This window comes from Propithecus coquereli, unplaced genomic scaffold, assembly GCF_000956105.1.
Source record: "Propithecus coquereli isolate 6110/MARCELLA unplaced genomic scaffold, Pcoq_1.0 Scaffold34, whole genome shotgun sequence".
Lineage (NCBI taxonomy): Eukaryota > Metazoa > Chordata > Mammalia > Primates > Indriidae > Propithecus > Propithecus coquereli.
The window spans coordinates 4,747,150-4,767,028 of NW_012149063.1; the positions used below are offsets into that span (position 1 = coordinate 4,747,150).

At 36.4% G+C, this 19,879-nt stretch overlaps 1 protein-coding gene across 7 annotated transcripts in view; it reads left to right on the top strand.

Annotated features, from left to right (window-relative positions):
- Window positions 1-19,879, top strand: part of DYNC1I2 (dynein, cytoplasmic 1, intermediate chain 2) — a 61,685-nt gene that overhangs the window by 3,297 nt on the left and 38,509 nt on the right. For 3 of the 7 annotated variants that reach the window (XM_012650761.1, XM_012650760.1, XM_012650759.1), the window contains exons 3-4: window positions 1,955-2,072; window positions 18,608-18,698. In XM_012650761.1, the coding sequence (XP_012506215.1) occupies window positions 1,955-2,072; window positions 18,608-18,698 (209 nt within the window). Of the gene's footprint in view, window positions 1-1,954; window positions 2,073-17,881; window positions 17,900-18,553; window positions 18,699-19,879 lie in introns of all 7 variants that reach the window. The other 4 variants (XM_012650755.1, XM_012650754.1, XM_012650758.1 and 1 more) reach the window with 2 other exon arrangements.

Here is a 19,879-nt window from a genome sequence, read left to right on the forward strand (position 1 = left end):
AGGAGGCTGAGGCAGTAGGATTGCTTGAGCCCAGGAGTTTGAGGTTGCTGTGAGCTAGGCTGACGCCACGGCACTCACTCTAGCCTGGGCAACAAAGCGACACTCTGTCTCAAAAAAAAAAAAAGATATGCACATACAAATCATAATTTAGTTTGGATTTTGAACTTATCTTAATATTTTGCTACTCTAAACTGCTAATAATTTGTCAGAATGGATAGTATTAATGATAAACAGAAATATATATAATAGATGATTTAATTGATTAGGGGATTTGTTCTTATTTCTTTTATCATGAATTAGTCATTGAAGTATTTTTACTGAGTAGTAGATTTGATAGTACCATAAAAGTATACCAGGCCTTCTATATTCAGACTTTGGGCATCATGTATTTCATCATATACAGCAAATGTATGTTGACCCTGAGCTGGAGGTATTTTACTTGTTCCCACATTGAAACTCTTTATCCCTATGGAAACTCTTTAGACAGATCTGTATATTTTTATCACTGATATGTTTTAAATAGCCAGTGTAAGCTAGTTTGTCCTAAGCGTGTCTTTAGTACCGAGCTTTTATATGTGATAGCCTAAATAATAGCCAAGACTGCCAAAAATCTCTAAGACTAAGAAAAATCAATAGTAGAAAAATTGAAGGTACAATTTATGTGCAGCATTGCTATGATGCTGTAAAGGTCTATAATTGAAGAATTTGCTAGTTTTTTCTGAATCTTTCTGTGATACACTATAATAGGAGGGTTAAAGCATTACATTAGCTATTTGATTAAAAGCTCACTGGTAGAAGCATGATTCAGACTGTCAGAGCCATTCCAAAATAGTATCTATAGCCTTAAATGCTTCAAAGTTAAGAGCAAATTTGAGTTTTGTTTTCTAAGGATGGCCATAAGTGGCATAAGTGGTCTCTAAGGGATATCTGTTACATGATTGATACCTAATTTAAAGTTTATAAAACGTTACAAGAGATAATTCAATGGTATTAAACAGAGAGTCTACCAATATATTGTTTTAGACAGTGAAGCATCAGCTTGATAATATAGCCTGTTTACCATTTAGATGAAATTTTGTGATGACTTTAAGTCAAAATGGTATCACAGAGAATTATGGCTAACAAAATTCATTCCAGACAATGTATGAGTAATAGTTATCTGGTTGACACAGGCATTTGAGGTGTACGTTTTTCCCTTGAAAGCCTAAATTTTACTTGAGGTGTTTTAGGTGAGAGTATTGAGGTTTATCTAGTTTAACTAGAAAATTTTGATAAAACTATAAATGGCAAAAATAAAAGCTGGCAAAAATTTTCATAACAAAAATATCATGTGCTATGCAAAGGTGAGTTTTAATTTTACCAAATCCAACCATATGTTTTTATTATAAAAATAAGACCTATAGTTTAAAAAATAAAAATCTTTATCTAGATGAAGTTTTGATAAACTCTCTACATAAAGTTGCATAAGTAAAATAAAGACTTTGTATAAAGAAGTTTGTGGTACTCATACTTTGTTAACAAATCAAATTGTCCATTTACTTAAAATAATTAAATAATTCCCCCTTAATTTTTTTTACAGTGTTGTAATATTTAAGCTTTTGTGCCACTGGGATGAAGGTTTCCACAATTCCTGACCATGGACAGCAATTTCATACTGTAGATAATTTGAAGTTGATTGTACTTTTTGAATTTATCTGTTAGAAAAATTTTTGTGGAAACTCCTTGTTTATGTATAAAAGTGGATCAATTTAGTACATATCATTTGTGCATTATTTGCTAGAACTCTGTTGAGAATGATTTTCATTTAATGACTATAAAAAGGAACTTAATCTGTACTCAAAACTAAGTTCATACCCTAAAAGTATACACGTTATTTAAGGTACTTTTTTTTTTTTTGAAAACAGAAGTGTTTCATAGTATATGTAAACTTAAGTTTTTAACTTAAAAATTTCAGACTGATCAGAAGAAGGAAGCTGTGGCTCCTGTACAAGAAGAGTCAGATCTTGAAAAAAAAAGAAGAGAAGCTGAGGCATTGCTTCAAAGCATGGGGCTAACTCCAGAATCCCCCATTGGTAAGGATAAGAATATATCCATTTATGAGAGATAGGTGCAGATTCTGTTCAGCTCAGGCATAGCTAAGATGAGTGAGTTGACTTAATATATTTTGCATATTTTCCTTATCATGTCTCTTAAAATCATTAATTTTATAATTTGTTTGGAATTGCCTTTTTTCAGATGTGCTAATACATGGTTATTTTATTTATTCAAAAGAGCTGCAAGATTAATTATATTTATTAACATATTCTGAGCTACCAATTGACTTTTCTTATTAAATCAATCATTTATTTCAACAAACATTTGTGGAACAAGTTTTGTGTGCCATACTGTATTACGCTCAAAGATTACTATGATTCCTGATCTTAACTCTGTATTCATTTCTGTAAATTAGAGAGAGGTATAATAAATCAAAATTATATTATTAGTATTCAAAGGTACAGGAAATGGAAGGAGATGCTTATAGCCTTCTGCTCTCAATGCTAATAAGGAAGATAATTTTGGTAGCTTATTTTGACAGTAATTTGGTTTAATCTTGTTCTTTTTCTGGGTTGTTCATTTTAATAGCTGTGCTAGACCAAAAAGCTGAAATAGTAGAGATACTGAGGACAATCTAGTTATATATCAGAAAGCATTAAATACTTACTTAAAATAGTTCTGTGCTTAGTGCTGTTACAAAGTATTTTAGTTTGACATGGCCTTTGTCCTTTAGGGACCTAAAATTTTAGGGTTAGTTTGTGAGCTAATTTCATCTCATCTAGAGGACAAATAATGACAATAATAATTGCTATATACCTGTTGTGAAACTGCAACATAACTGTCCTTAGAGCTGATATTTCTAAAAGGTTTCAAGATGAAAAAGCTGTTACTCTCATAGTCTGCTTCGTTGTTATTTCTTTCAGCTCATTTTCCTTTTCCTTATTGGTAGAATTCGAACACTGAAGTACTTTAATTTTTATGTGTTTATTTAATAAGCTTATGTTGCATATTACAATTTTAAGAGCAAATGAATCAGAACACTTTTTTCTTGTTACCTGAGTAACTAAACGAAGTTACTTGTTAGTTGTAGCTTGTTATTTGAGTGATCATTATTTTCTGTGCATTGGCTCTATTTTTTTCCTATAGGATTTTTTTCTTTCTGTCCTTTTTTGGTTTCACTTGTTCATATTTCTTAATGTATGGCCCACCTCCATCATTGATTCTTGAAAGACCATTCTTTAGCTGTGTGCGTGTGTATGTATGTACGTGTGTGTGTGTTTTTCCCCCCTTCCCCATCTCTAATTCCATTCTCCTTCCCACTCGTGTACTAAGTACCCACTCTTGCATTTTAACATAAACATGTCCTTTCCTGCATGTGTTTTAAGTTTTTCAAGGTTTTATATATCTACGTATATATACATTTACATGAATGGCATTGTGCTATATGTCTTCTGTTCCATGTTGCCATATACAAATCTAGTTATTTCTTTTTTTGTTTGAAACAGTCTCACTCTGTTGCCCGGGCTAGAGTGCTGTGGCGTCAGTCTAGCTCACAGCAACCTCAAACTCCTGGGCTCAAGCGGTCCTACTGCCTCAGCCTCCCAAGTAGCTGGGACTACAGGCATGTGCCACTGTGCCCGGCTAATTTTTTTTTTTTATATATATATTTTTAGTTGTCCAGCTAATTTCTTTCTATTTTTTAGTAGAGATGGGGTCTTGCTCTTGCTCAGGCTGGTCTCGAACTCCTGAATTCAAACAATCCACCCGCCTCGGCCTCCCAGAGTGCTAGGATTACAGGCGTGAGCCACCGCGCCCGGCCAAATCTAGTTATTTCTGATTGTGCATAATATTCTATCATGTACCATATCTTGTCCATTTCCCCAATGCTATTAGCTTAGATTACTTTTGTCTCTTTGCTTTACTATCATAAATAACACTGGAAAGAATATATTCTTTCTCCTTGAGGACCGTGGAAAAGTTTCTCTGGGGTGTATGCCCAAGAATACACTTGCTGTGTTATTGTGTATAGGGCTTACTTAAATTTATTAGGTTCTGCATACCACTCTCTCAAGGATGGCTACAGAAGTTTACCTTCCCAATACTAGTGCATGAAAAAGTAACGGCTTTACCATATCCACATCATCACTGGATATTATCGAACTTTCTAATTTTTGCCGACTTGATGTGTATAAAGTGGTATACCAAAATGTTTTAGTTCAGGGAGATTGACCATCACATAGCTATTAACCATTCAAGTTCTCCCTTCTGTGAATTGAATATTCATATCCTTTTGCCCATTTACTATTGGGGTTTTTTATCTTCTGATTTGTAGACATTCCTTGTATATTTTGTATATTGTATGTAGGACTTCTGTCTGTTTTAGTCTTTTTAAAAATAGCTGCTTCTAGTCTGTTATCTGTTAACTCTGTTTCTAGTATTCTTCACTGAACAGAATCCTTCATTTGATATGGTCAAATCTACCAATTACAGGTTGACTATCCCTAATCCAAAAATCCGAAATTTAGAGCGATCCAAAATCTGAAACTTTTTGAGCACCAACATGACACTCAAAGAAAACTCTCATTAATGTATTTCAAATTTCAGATATTCCGATTAGGGATGCTGAACTGTGAATTATAATGCAAATATTCTAATATCCAAAAAAATCCAAAACACTTTTGGTCCCAAGCATTTCAGATAAAGGATACTCAACCTGTATAACCCTTTTTTTGTGCTATTTTGGTCTTTTAAAAAAGAAATCCTTTCCTGTGTTGAGGATGCAAATATATTTTCCTATATTTTTTCCTAATAGCTTTATAGTTTACCCTTCACAATTAGATATTTGGATTATATTTTTAAAAATAGTATGAGGTAGGGATCCAACCTAATATTTCTCTGTATAGTTAGCTAATTTTCTCAGTCCATTTATTAAATAGTCTATCTTTTCCCCCATTGATATCTGATGCCAACTTTTGTCATACAGTATGTTCTCACATATTCATGGGCATTTCTCTGTTCTCTATTTTTGCTATGGATCTGTTCGTCCAATTCTGCACAATTAACCCAGTTTTAATTACTGTGGCTTTGTAATATATCCTAATTTCTCATATAGAAAGTCACCCCCTAACCTTTGTTCCTCTTTTTCATAATAGTCCTAGCTTCATAAACATTTTTCTTCCCCTCAGAAAATTAGTTTATTGTTTCCCACCAAAATCTTGCTGTACCATACATTACATTTAATTATATGTTTTTAGTTTTTAAAAATCTAGAACATCCTCCGCACACATCCTACTTTTTGCCCCATAATATTTGTTGAAGAGAGTGGGCCAGTTGGTCTGTAGAATGTCCACCTCCTGGGTTTGTCTGATGGTTTTCTCACATTTAGCTTTTGTTTTTCTATTCTTTATATTTCCTCTAAACTGGAAATTAGATCAAAAAGCTTCATTCACTTCAGGCTGAACATCTTTGGCAAGGCTATCTCATAGGTGATGCTGTGTCCTTTCATACTGCATCACACCAGTAGCGCGTATTTATGGTTGTTGAGCTGTTAGTGATGCTAAGCTTAATTACTGGGTTACAATTGTGATATCCAGGTCTCTCCATTATAATTACCCCTTGTGACTAATAAGGACTAATAAGCGATATCTGAGGGTGATACTTTGGTATCATGCTATTCATGTCTTTTTTCTTTTTCTTTTTTTCTTTTATTTTTTTTGAGACAGAGTCTTGCTCTGTCGCCCAGGCTAGAGTGCAGTGAATGGTGTCATCATAGCTCACTGCAGCCTTGAACTCCTGGGTTCAAGTGATCCTCCTGCCTTAGCCTCCCAAGTAACTGGGACTACAGATGAGCACCACCTTGCCCAGCTACTTTTTCTATTTTTTTGTAGAGGTGGGGTCTCGTGCTTGCTCAGGCTGATCTTGAACTCCTGAGCTCAAGCAATCTTCGTGCCTCTGCCTCCTGGAGTGCTAGGCTTGCTCACAGGTCTGAGCCACCGCACCCACCAACTATTCTTTTCTTTATCAACCTTTTACCTAATGATATTAATACTCATGGTTGATCCTTATCTATGTCAGTTATTTAATTGGAGTTGCAACGTTGTTTTTGTAATTCTACCATTCTTTCTATATGTATTGGCTGAAGTTCTTCTATAGAGGGAAATTTCCCTCAATAGCTAGAGCTATTTGGTTACCCTAAATGTTAAAAGAGCAGGAGACGTGTTTATGCTTCTTTCACTTTAATTACTAATAGTCATCTCTAGGGGTGGCAGATGAGTTTTTGCATGTATTTTTAAAATAAATTAGCTAATATTTAATTTAGGATCTTTGTATATATTCGTAAGTGAAATTTGCCTATAATTTTCTTGTTCTGTTCACATTCAGTGGTCATCATGGTTATGGTTTTAAAATAAATTAGGCAGCTTTCCCCTTTGGTATTTTGTAGAACAATTTGCAAAAGATAGGTGTTACCTGTTTCTTTAAAACTTGGGAGAATTCAACTGTAAAACTGCCTTGGATTATGACTTTTTTCTACAGGGGGTAGAGAGTAAGGTGATTCACAATTTCAAGTTTTTTTTAAATGGTTATAGTCCCTTCAAGTTTTCTTCGTATGTCAGGGTTTGTTTTTTTTTTCCCAAAACAGCAATAAACATTTATTCTCTCTCATAATCTTTGCCAGTCAGGATTTGGTAGTGGCTTACCTGAGTGGTTCTGGCTCAGGGTTTCTCATGGCTCTGAAGTCAAGATGTCAGTCAGAGCCATAGTCATCTGAAGTCTTGACTGGGGCTTGAGGACTTGCTTTCAGGGTGGCTCATTCACATGGCTGGCAAGTTGATGCTGCTTGTTAGTGGGAGAGCTGAGTTCCTACCTACATGGATCACTCCACAGATCTGCTTAAATATCCCTGCAGCATGTTAGGTGTGTTCTCCCAGAGTGAGTAATCAAGAGAAAAAGAGAGCCAGAAGAAAGCTATCCTTTTTATGACTTACCCTTGGAAGTCACAAAGCATCACTTCCACCACATTCTGTCCATTGAAAGAGAATCAAAGTCTAGCCCACACTCACAAAGAATTTGTGGGCATTCTTTAAAACCACCAAAATATTTGCAACAAACTCATAGGTTTCTTTGTATTTTGAGACGATCATATGCTTTTCTTCCTTTTTTAATTTATTAATATGATTTATACTGATTTTCTAATGTAGAGGCATGCTTACATTCTGGAAAAACTCAGCTTGGTTGTGAGATCTATTTTTCTTACACATTGCTGCATTAGTTTAATAATATTTAGGGATTCTTCATCTGTACTCATAAGAGAGACAGACCTGTAATCTTTCTTCCTTTCATTATATATTTTCTGGCTTTATTATAATGCTTCTCTTAGCCTGATTAAGTGACTTTTGTGGTTTTCCACCTACCTCTGTTCTCTGGAAAGGTTGTATAATTTTGGAATTATTTATTCCTTAAACATTTATTAGAATTTTCCCTTAAAATCATTTGGGTTCTTGTATCAGTTTTGGCATTTCATGTCTTGTAGGACTTTATCCATTTCAACTAACTTTTCAGCTTTATTGGCATATAGCTATCCATAATTCTTTCATCATTTTTTATTCTTATTATACCTAGAGTTATTTTCTTTTTCCCATTTCATACTTTGCTCACTTACATTTTATCTTTTTTTCTTGCCAGAGGTTGATCTTGTTTTATTATTTTTTTTTCAAACAACCAGCTTTTTGGTTTTTCTTAGCAAATTTTCTTACCAAATTTCTTGTTCCCAAGCCATTTTATTCATGTACTAAAGATTCTGACTGATCTGTGTGTATAAAAAATAGACCATGTTACTACAATCCTGATAGGAGACATAGTCCAAAAATTGAAGATTGATATGGACCACATTTGATTCAGAATTTGGGGGTAAGCAGCATTCAAGTTGCATATTAAATTTCCAATTTTGTGCTGAAAGACAAATGACCCTTAAGTAAAGGTGGTATATTTGGCCTTTTGCATTTTTTCTTCTCTATCCGTATTTCTCTAATCCTTATCATGATAAAACACATTTCCTATACATGATAGCAAGTATGTTATTCAGATATATGAAGAAACTGTAGAATTATCTACAATTTAGAAAGATGTTGAACTCTCTCAGAACATCCTTCAAAAATTTGTGGCTTTGATTTATGGGTACATGAATGTTATTTGTGATATTTGTGAAATATGGTTTTTGGTGCCCCATGTATGTAGGATTTTAATGTATACAAATGGGGAAGGGGAAGAACCTTCCAGGCAGAAGAAAAGTTAGCAAAGACATGAAAGTTGAAAAGGTTAATGTGTACTCAAGAGAAATAACAAGTGATTTACTTTGGCTGACAAAGTGGAAGGGGAGAGAGGGTATGGAAATGGAGGCTGAGGCTAGATTGTGAAGGAACTGTTGGGAGATCACTTAAAGATTTTTCACCTAGGAAAAAGTGTTGTGATCAAAGCTCTTCCTACTAGTTATAAGCTTTTTTCTTTTTTCTTTTTTTTTTTTTGGTTAAATGAGGGCTGAAATAGACATTTTGTGTGACCATAATCTGATTATAAATGTGTGTGGGATAAATATATAATCTAGATTTAGGTGATTTGAAATATCCCATAAATTTGACTCCCCTTTGAGCCAGTTAGAACAATTTGACCCATTGCTTTCTGAAACTCAGATCTCTAATATTTAGTAATTTAGTTCTAGTGCTTTAAAAAAAAAACGTTTATCCATTCACTAATTCACTAATTCACTAATTAGTGAATTCACTAATTCAACAAATGTTGTTGAGCGCCTTCTGTAAACCATGCTTAGGAATGGGCTTCTGAACATTACAGAAGCCCTTTTGGAGCTTACATTCTTGCTCTTTTGAAGCTTATGTTCTCGTAGGGGAGATAGATTCTTAGGTTATATGATAGAGTGAGACTGCAAGGGGTAACACTAAACAGAGTGGTTCAGGAAGATTTCTTTAAGAAGTGGACTTATAAAGTGAGGTCAGAAACACCAGAAGGAGGCAGCCATACTTAGGTTGAGAGGAGGAGCATTCTGGATAGAGGGAATAGTGAGCACAACATTCCTGAGTAGTAGACATTGGCTTAGTTAGGCTGGTGTATTTGTACTGTAGTGAGCAGGAGGGAGAAGAGCAAATGTGGGCAGAGACCAGATTACGTAGGGCCTTGTAGGTGATGGAGAGAGTTTTAATAGGAGAGTTTTAAGCAAGGGAATCTCTTAGATGGGTCATTAACCAAGCTACTATAAAAACCCAAAGACTGGCTTATTTGGTCATTAATAACCTGTCTTCAGTTATTACAGTTTTATAGCTTCTCTTAGGTAACTCTGATTTTGAGAATTGGCTCTGAGAAAAGTTGATTAAGATAAAGATATCTCTTGGTAAACCATTTCTAGCCAATAACAAACTGATTTTATCTTGATCTCAGAACTGGAAAGTGTTTTTAGCTCAGGTTAATATTATAGTATTAGTACTATATTTTTATATTCATGTAGCATGTGCATGTTTAGACTTTAAACTTTAGAAGGACGCATTCACAGAGATCATTCCCTTATTTTTCTTTATGCCAACTTTATTTTTGTCTGTGAGTATAGATATGAGAAAGAAAGGGAGAATGAAGGAAGAAAGAGACCGCTAAACCTCAAACTATTAGTTTAATGTTAATTGCTAAATTAAACCATGGAGAGATAATTTAGTAAGTAGCTACTTTATAAAATAAAAATGTCTTTATTTAGTGAATGCGATTAGCTACTGAAAGATTTTAAAGAATATTTTATATGTGATTTAAACCTTGTTGTATATTTGGATTAATTACTAAAGAGAGAGTGGGGAAAGCAACATATTTAATCTATAATTTTATAGATAATTAAAATATTTTTACAAAATTCTGTGGCATAATTTACAACAAAGGTTTTTTTGGAGGGATTGGAAATAATATCTTCCTCTTGATTAAATATCAGCTTATCTATTATAAACTATTTGACTTGAGAGTTTTTAGCTGTCGGTAATTAAGAGATTCAATTGGTGAGAATAGAATAATGTGGGGGAGTAGTAAACAAATATGCTTTGAAGAAGAAGCCAAATATCATTGCTTTAACTTCTCTTAGCTCATGATATTTATTTGAAATTTTAAATAATATAAAGGCATGTGAAATTGTTTATCAAAGCAGCATGAGCTGATTAACATAGTCTTTTCAAATAGCTAGGGAAACAAACAAAGGATCTGCTGTTCCTTCTTAGAAAAGGTTAATACTATGTTTTGATTTTAGCATTTAAGTTTCCAAGTTAGATCTATACACATCTTTTCCTTTCTTTAAGGTTCTTATTTCTAAACCATTTTCCATCCATTATCAGCAGATTAACCATTGTAATGGAACCTGTGAAGAGTTAAAGGATTTATGAATGAAGATCACATTATTGTTAGAAAATTAGGTTAAATGCATTTCATAATCCTTAAAACATATGCCTAAAGTTCCAGTATTAAATCCAGTGTTTATTTATAATTTGGCTTGAAGAATACAGGATGCAGATGAGGCCATGGCTGTCAAACTTTTTTTGACAGTAACCCACGGTAAAAAATCCATTTTATATTATGACCCAGGATGGATACTTGTTTTTCTTTTCACCGTTGAATTTATTCCTTAAGTATTTATTAAATATTTTTGAATTGTAGAAGTATAAAAACACTGCTAGAATACTCAAGGATTTATTTAAAAACATCAAGAACTCCTGACTCAGCCTTCCCAGTAGCTAGGACTGTAGGCATGCACTACTAGATCCAGAGCAAGTCTCAATTTTTAAGTCAGGGGTTTCTATTAACATAGCCTGAAATTTTAGTAAGCAGCTATCTGAGATCCATTTTGTCACCCCTCCCTGGAGGAGCTCAGAGACCCGATGGGAGGTTCTAACAGTAAGGGAAGCTCCCATGGTGAATTAATAGCCTCTGGTAAAAGTAAAGATATGGCTACTATTGCCCTCAAATGGGCATGCCAGCCTGCAGCCATGGGGTCTAATTTTTTTGATAAATAGGCCACCAGTTGTAACTGTGGCTCCAAAAGCAATGTTAACACCCTCAGAGCTATTCCATGTCTCTCATGAGCATATAAAAAGAAGGTTCACTGAGGTTGTGGTAGGCCCATGGCCAGGGTTTGGAGTAAAGCCTTTTTTAATGCCTGAACAGCCTGTTTTTGTTCAGGCTCCCATATTAGAAGTTCGTTATTGGTGTTTCCTTTTAGGCTTTTATAAAGGGGCATAGCCAGAAGCCCATAATTAGGTATACACATTTGGCAGAACCCTGTAAGTCCAAGGAAAGAAAGCAGAAGGGCCAAGTGGTGGATTCTGATAGACAAACTATGGCCTGGACATGCTCTAGAGACAGCTCTCGTGTTCCCGGGGTGAGAACAAGTCCTAGGTAGGTCACCTTAGATTGAGCTAGTTGGGCTTTGCGACAGGCCATCCCATACCCCATATCAGCCAGGAATCACAGGACTAAATAGCATGTTCCTGTGCCTCCTTTAAGCTTGGGGAGCAGATCAGGTCATCACCATATTGAAGCACCACACCCTGGTGAGTTGGAGGTCATCTAGATCTTTCCCCAAGGCCTGGCCAAAAAGATGAGGACTATCCCAGAACTCTTGTGGCAACACCATCCAGGTTAATTGGTGGGGTGTGCCATGTAGGGGCATCCAATCAAAAGCAAATTTTGGCAGTCAGGGTAGAGAGAGATAAGAAAATGTCCTTTAGGTCCAGTACGCTATAATGAATGGTCTCTGGGGGAATATTACCCAGTAACATATAAGGATTGGGCACCACAGGGTGCAAAGGCACCACTGCCTCATTGACTGTCCTTAAGTCTGGCACCAATGAGTAAGTATCGTCCTTTTTCTAGACAGGTAAAATTGGGGTGTTACAAGGAGAGCAAGTTGGAATAAGTAGACGCGAAACTAGGAATTGTCTTACAAGGGGCTCAAGACCTGCCAGGGCCTTAGGTCACAAAGGGTTCTGTTTAACACAGGAACATCCTAGCTGTGGTTTGAGATGAACCATAATCGGCTAGGCTGTTCTGGCACAGCCTGGGGAACCGAAGTCCCAGACTACCGCAGGGATATCTGCCTCCCAGTCTTGTTGACTTTGGCCTGAGACCTTTGAATCTGTTGAGACCTGTGAAGCTGAGTTCTTCCTAAGGATAGAAAGAAACCTGCCCTCACTGTTTAGAAAGCAAGTCTCATCCTAGCAAGTTGACAGCACAAGTAGAAATTACTATTTAGTGATCACATCCTCCCATAAACAAAACAAAGGGAGAGTAAAGAATTGTTTGGTAGGGATCCTGGAGACTCCAGGGACCATACAGGATTGAGTGCTTAGTTTTCTGGAGTAGGTGAGGAGGACAGAGTAGGCAGCTCCAGTATCAAGAAAATTTACTGGCCTACCTGACACCAGGAGGATTACCCTTGGCTCCAGTCCAGTGATGGTTATCTGCCAGGGGCCTGATGGGAGCGGGCTCCTTCATTGTTGTACCATGATGCAGTCTGGGAACTGACTCCCCTCCTGGGACAATCCCATAGGACAGAGTGTAGCCTAGTGGTGACCTGTTTGATGGCACTGATGACAAGGGGCCTTGGGTAGCCTATCCTCATCAGAATAGTTCTTAGCTCAGTGCCCTTCCCATCAGCAGATGCAACACCAAAGGTCCCTTTCTCTAGTGGTGGCTTTGGCCATTGGTCCAAATGTGGGTGCCAATGCTGCCTTTAACTGGGCATGCCTAGCTTGCTTCCTCCATTCCTTCTCCTTCTCTTGAGCTCAAAAGTTCTGTTATAGAAAACAGAATTAGCGGCAGCCACCATATTGTCCAGGGAGGTGGCAAGGTTTTCTGGAGTTTTCTCCTAATATCTGGTGCTGCTTGAGTCAAGATCTTATCTTTTAATACCACTTGTCCCTCACAGGACTTAAGATCAAGAGTGGTGTATTTCTCTATTGCCTCCTGGAGCTGATCCAGGAAGGCCATAGGGTTTTCCTCAGGCCCCTGGATTATAGTGGAGACCTTGGAATAATTGACCACCTTTTGCCTGGTGGCCTTGAGGCCAGCCTGGACATGTACTAAGAAATGTTCTCTCTCCCATGTCTCTTCTGAAGAACTATTATTCCACCCTGGGTCAGTCACAGGCACTGCTGTTCCACCCACTGGATATCTAGGATTTGAAAGGTGTAATCTGGTGGCAAGCTTTTATGCCTCCATTAACACTCTGGATTTCTCAAAATCATTTAAAATCTGGCTTAGAATAACATGTACATCTTTCCAAGCCAAGTCATGGGCTAAACACAAATGATGAAATGTCTCTACATACTTATTAGGGTGATCAGTGTATCTCCCCAGATCCTGTTTTATTTGTTTTAATTCTACTAAACTAAAGAGCTTATGGACCAGGGTTGGTCTGGACTCGCCCACTACTTCCACCAAGGGTAGGAGCTGAACCATCTTTCCCCCTGGTGGAGGTAGAGACGGCACCACCTCCCCCTTTGTAGGGACCCTTTCAGGTCTTTCTGGGTATGGGGGAACCTCGAAACAGGTGGGAACCTGAGGACGATCTCTTAACACCATAATCTTACTTAGTTTGAAATACACCTTGCACCACTGAGGATTTTCCTGTAATAAAGAAAAGCCTGTACATATGGTATTTTGGTCCATTTTCCTTCTCTTTTACAAAAAAGATCCAATTGTAAGATGGTGGGGTGATTTAGAGTCCTGTGTGGCGGTCACTGTTCTCCGCTATCCAGCTTGTACATTGGCTAGGCAATTGTACAGAAGTTTAAACGTTTTTTTCTTCCGAGTGTCTGGATCAAACTTGTCCCAGTTTGAAAGAATATGCCCGAAAGGGGTGTTAGGAGGGATTTTTGATCCCTGTGCATCCATCTAGAAAATAAGGAGGAAAAAAGGGGAGCAGGGGTACGAAGGGAATGACTTTGCCAGCTGGGGTCTGTTAGCGCTGGGTATCCCCAGGTAACAACCCGGGCCATCCGGCCAAGGAACAAAGAAGGGAAAGGGGAGAGGCTATACCCGCTGGGGTCTGTTAAAACTAGGCATCCCCAATGGCCAAAGTATCAGTCTGGACATCTCCCTTCCGATTCGTAGGAAGAGGGGCTGTGCACAACCCCTCAAACCTAAAAGCCTCTCATTTTGTCTTTTGAGTGCCAGGACAATGATATGTTGGTATAACGACCTGATCATTTGTAAAAGTACTAGCACTGGTGAGTGGGTGGCCAGCCATAGTAGGAAGGCACCTCCTAGACAGAGTTATCCAAGTCAGAACATTTTCATGGAAAAAGATGAGCTGATTTATCTAGGCAGAGTAATCTGAGTCATGGCACCAAAATGTCAGGGTGGCAGTCTGCTCTTGGTTCTTGGTGTACTCTTCGCTGAAGAATGACCAGACACACCAAACTGTCAGGTCCAGCCTCTTGGCAGACTGTTATCATGGTTCTTTTGCTTGGGAAAAAATCACAAGCAAGGCCAGTGCAACAGAGTGACCACAAGCAGGAAGCATTTTCACATGAGCTTTTTATTATAAAACAAAACAGCCTTGTCTCCATGAGTGGAGAGAGAGAGACTGACTGACTGTCTCTCTGGGAATTCTCAAGTTGTTTCCTTTTATTGGCCTAGTCCAGGCGAGAGTGTTCAGGAGGTGTAGGATGTTACCACATGATTAACAGGTGTTCTCAAGGTTGCATCTGCCTCTGCAAGCTCCTTCTCTGAAAGCCGTACCTGAGGGATGGGGAGGGTGAACCACAATGTAAACTTAAACTGACATAATAATTAGCTTTAGGCTACTCCATCTATTTTGCCTAGGCTGGGGCATTCCCAGATTGGTAAGGCATTCCATCCTTCCCCAGGTGTAGCAGTTGCTCGGGATAGGATTAAGGGTGGGGCAACACCTAGACGGAATGCCTGCCCTTATCCTTCTTGTCAGGTGAGGCAATTGCTCGAGGCAGCACGAAAGCAGGGCACCCTTGTCCCTAGAAGATCTGGAGATCCTAGCTATCTACCTAATGGACAAAAAGAATAAAGTATGAAAAACAGATAGTTACTGAAATGTTAATATTCCAGGCTAGGAGCACTTGTTTCCACAAGGGGGCATTACTGTAACGTGGACTATGTTTAAGTAACTGATGAGCTAGAAAAGACCTTACGACTAATTGTGTTATTCCAGAAATTCACTCCTTCCATTTCATTGTCTTCTACCAACACTTCCACTCCCTACATTCATTTTTCTTGGCTGTCTACCTTTTCTAGGTCCTTCTTCCTCACAAAAGCCCCTTCTTGCCAAAGGCTTTCTTCTACTTGAAAAATAATTGGGCTGTGTGTTATCCTTCATCCTTGAGATTTCTGTATAGTTTTGAGTGATTGACCCAGACTTAATGCTAATTCTAAATCTGGGTGCATTCCCAGGTCTTTTGTGGCTTAAAAATATTGCAGGCCAGAAGGCAGCAATGTTAATTTTATATCCTTGGAAGGGCAAGGCCTAAGCTGGCAGGAAGGGCCTTCTTGATTGGCTTTTTGTCCTAGAGAATTAGAGTCACAGTCTTTTCAACATTACTTACATGATCAGTGAATGCCATGTGTAGGGTTTTTTTCCCCCATTTACTTCATATTTCTTCCTTGGTTCTCAAGAGAATAGATATCTTTGCTCTAAACATCTAAGAAGCTGAAATTCATTAACATACTCACATATTTATATTAATTTCTTTATTTTGTACCATTTAAAGCCTGTTTTAGGCTACTTTCTATGTAAAGGTAATCTGAATCACTGTTCTTTCTAAGCAAATCATATCTCAAATACTTGGCAAAAGCTAGTTATTGATGGCTATTATTTTTTAAAGCTGATTAGACTCATGAACCGTCCTTAAAAATGAATTCCAGAAGTGAGTCTTTTCTTAGATTTGAGAACCTATGAGTTTCAGTGTGTTTCTTTTTTTTAACCTTCCTAAATACATGCTTTCATTCGTTCTCAGGGGTTTGTTGAAGTTTGGGAATATAGCGACATTGCCTTATTGCATAATTATAGTATTCTTTGATTTTTCTGGATTAATTGGGTTAAAATGTGGTAGTCACTAAATAACACTACCATTTCCTTTTTAAAAAATTAACATTCCTCCTTTTGCAATGGTAGTGATTTTTTTTTTCTAGGCTTGTCCCTTCTGTGGTGAACATTATTTATTATTGCAAGATGAAATTGTGGGCCAGATAATAACTAAGAGACCTTTTATGAATCTTTTTCATCAGCTGGCTTGAAACTATTTTTTGTTAGAACAAATATATTACAGTTCTGGGATGGAGATTTTTATCTAATTATAAATTTGAAGTCACTGTGATTTTTTTTTTTTTTTTTTGCCTCTGGCTAAGAAATTGAGATAAATTGGTAGCATCATCCTTTTGATTTATTTTTATTTCTGAAACTTATTTCAGAACTGGCTACGTTAATGTATCTATGTATGTATGTATAATTACTGTTAACTTGTTTCCATAAAGGATTTTGGTTACCGTTTTTAAAAAATGTAGTCTTAACCAAGTAAGATACTGTTGAACTTGTTGAGTGGAGTCATCGATACTTGAAGTCACCAGAAAGGGGGAAAAGCATGTTAAACTGAAAAAGAATTCTATAGTTCATCACAAATGATTAGATTGATAGGCATTTTACTATTTTCCTTCAATCTCTAAGATATGTATACTTGGAAAAATGATTTTCCTGAGTATGAAATTAAATATGTAATTTAAAGAATACAAAATTTCTTCTTTGAAAATCTTTAATATGAAAACGTTATGGTGCCTCACTATAATAAACATTTATTTTGTGTTTACAGCACAGTAGGCAAGCAACTGTTAGATATTACTCTTTATTCCTATATGAGTTGGAACTTAGACTAGGGGAAATCTCACAGTGAGAAATGGACAAAAAGATGAGGAAATGTAACCTAAGAGAAGTCTGGGGACATTAATATTATTCTACTTCAGTTAAAAATCATTTTTAGCTACTTTGAATTATACATGCAGCACCTAGCACAGTGCCATCCCATCCACATGAGAACTATATGAAGCTATCTGGCTTTATAATTATTTCTGATTGGTTTAATCACAATATTAGAAACATTGATTATGTTTTTATAGTTCTTTGACATTTAAGCAAGAATTAACCATTGTATCTTAGGAAACAAACATTCTAAGATTTTTTTCTCCTAATCTTACTGGTTACCAGTAGAATTTGTCATTAAAAAAATAAGGATGATTAGTTTTTTACTTATGTTTAAGATATAGTTCATCATACTATATTTATACATTTTGTTAGATTACCAAACATACTGTTTTTACTGCAGTATGTATAAACATTGAAGCATAATCTTAAGGGTCCAATGAATGTGACTATTTGATTCAAAAACACATATTTCTTTAGTTCCTATATAACTAGGAACTTACATTCTTTTCAATAGAGTATTAAAAGAAGGGCTTTCAGCTCAAATCAGAAGTATTAGTCACTTAATATTGTACACTGGAAAATTATTTTAGAAAGACACTTGGGATTAGGGACATTAATGGTAAAATTTAACCAGAAGATGGCAGTGATGATCCTCCTATACTTCCTGCAACGGTAGTCAAAAAGTTTTACAAATGTCATAAGCATGAAACATGCACGTTCAACTGTTGTTATAAAATGTTAAAAATTGACAATTTAGGGGAAAGCATTTGTTGTTTATTTTATATACTATGAAAACTGTATATTTTTCTATAAGAAGGGATTAAGAATATTTTGGGTGTCTGTATCTTTGTCTGTACACTTCAGTTTTTTCTGAATACTGGGGTAAGGAAGTTACCATAAGTCTTGCCTGGTTTAATTTGCATGTATCACTTTATGTTATGCATCATGTCTGGAAGGCATGCTATTTTATAGCCTGTTTGCATTTTTCACCCAAATTGCTGGAAACTAATGAACCTTTTAAAGGAGCCATTCCTTAAGCTGCAGTCATTTCTCTAAATTATCCTTTTATTGGTAAGGAGGAAATAAAATCATTCAAACATTAATTTTTGAAAGAAAAAATTAGACAAAATTTAGTATTTTAAAATCTTAGAAAACCAGAGATTAAATGACTTAATGATGCATATTTCAAAGTTTTAATTTTGGCAGCAGTTGTAAATAATACTTATAATCTGGTGATATTAAAAGCGAGAAGTTAGAAATAGGAGAAGGAATGCTCTCCTTTGAAAATTAGTGGCCACATTTGGTGATGGATGAGATGAAGATGCATCTTTCCATAATCTTGCCTTTTTTTTTTAATAGAAAGCTCAAATGCATTTTGCCAGAGAAATTGCATGAATCTTCAGCATGCATTGTTAACTTTGTCTTTTCCCCTTTTTTTCTATTGTTCATTTTCATTCATATATATTTATTTTTTGGTTTGCCATTTTTTTTTCTTTTTTATTACTTCATGTTAAATTATTTTTGAAACGTCATAAGCTGAGCAACCTCTCCGTGTAGTAACAGCGGATACCTGTCTATTTCACTATTTAGTCCCTCCTCCTATGTCTCCGTCCTCCAAATCTGTGAGCACGCCAAGTGAAGCTGGAAGCCAAGACTCTGGAGATGGCGCTGTGGGATCTAGGTATGGCAATTTTCTTTTAATGTTTTAATTATAGAATGCATTCAGTGCCCAAATACTGTCAAAGCTTTAGAGAGACTCTACATAGTTGTGTTGAGTTAGTCCTAACATTTTAAACTGTAGATGGCATAGAAATTCTGTTGTAAATTGGGGGAAAAAAATTTTTTTACAATATTTTAACTGTCACACTTGATTAACTTAGTACTAAATAGTTAACCGATTTTACGCTAATTATTTTATGTTAGAAATAAAGGTGTTAATGCATTTAAATTTTTAAATTTTTTTTAAAACAGGATCTTGCTCTGTTGCCTGGGCTACAGTGCAGTGGTGTCATAGCTCATTGTATCCTTAAACTCCTAGGCTTAAGCCATCTTCCTACCGCAGCCTCCCAGCTGGGACTATAGGCATGTGCCACCAGCCCAGATAATTTTTCTGTTTTTTTGTTGAGATGAGGTCTTGCTATGTTGCTCAGGCTGGTCTCCAAGTTCTGGGCTCAAGCCATCCTCCCACCTTAGCCTCCCAAAGTGCTAGGATTACAGGTGTGAGCCACTGCACCCAGCCTGCATTTAAATTTTTTATGTTTGAGCAAACTTTATGTTGGTTATTGTGTGAATGTTTTGGTAAATGTGTAAAACCTCTCTATTGTGCTTAATTTCCCATTTAGTGATTGAAAATCTAAATTCAGTTAAGCAGCCCGATTTTATTCTATTACTGTTCTATTAAGTCATTGGTTCTGCTAATTAAGATAGAAAATAATAATGTCTAAAGTATCAAGGATAAGGAATAACTGCTAAGGAAATAATGACAATGTTTACTGCCAAGTTTTCCTGAATTTGCATCTTCCTTGTAAAATTGTATTTCATGTTTGTTTTAGGATCCTACATAAATATTGGAACTTGCTTTTCCAAAATTGAGTAAGATTTCACCTTTTTTCCAAAGATCATATTGGGAAAAGTATTATTACTTATTCCTCTTTGTCATATACATACATATACAGACACACACAATTAATAGCAAGTCTTTATTTAATAGTAGCATGCTTTTTGACTTCTTATGACACCTGAAATTAGATTAAACATAGCTAGTAAAAATCCACAGCTGGCCAGGCGCAGTGGCTCACGCCTGTAATCCTAGCACTCTGGGAGGCCGAGGCGGGTGGATTGTTTGAGCTCAGGAGTTCGAAA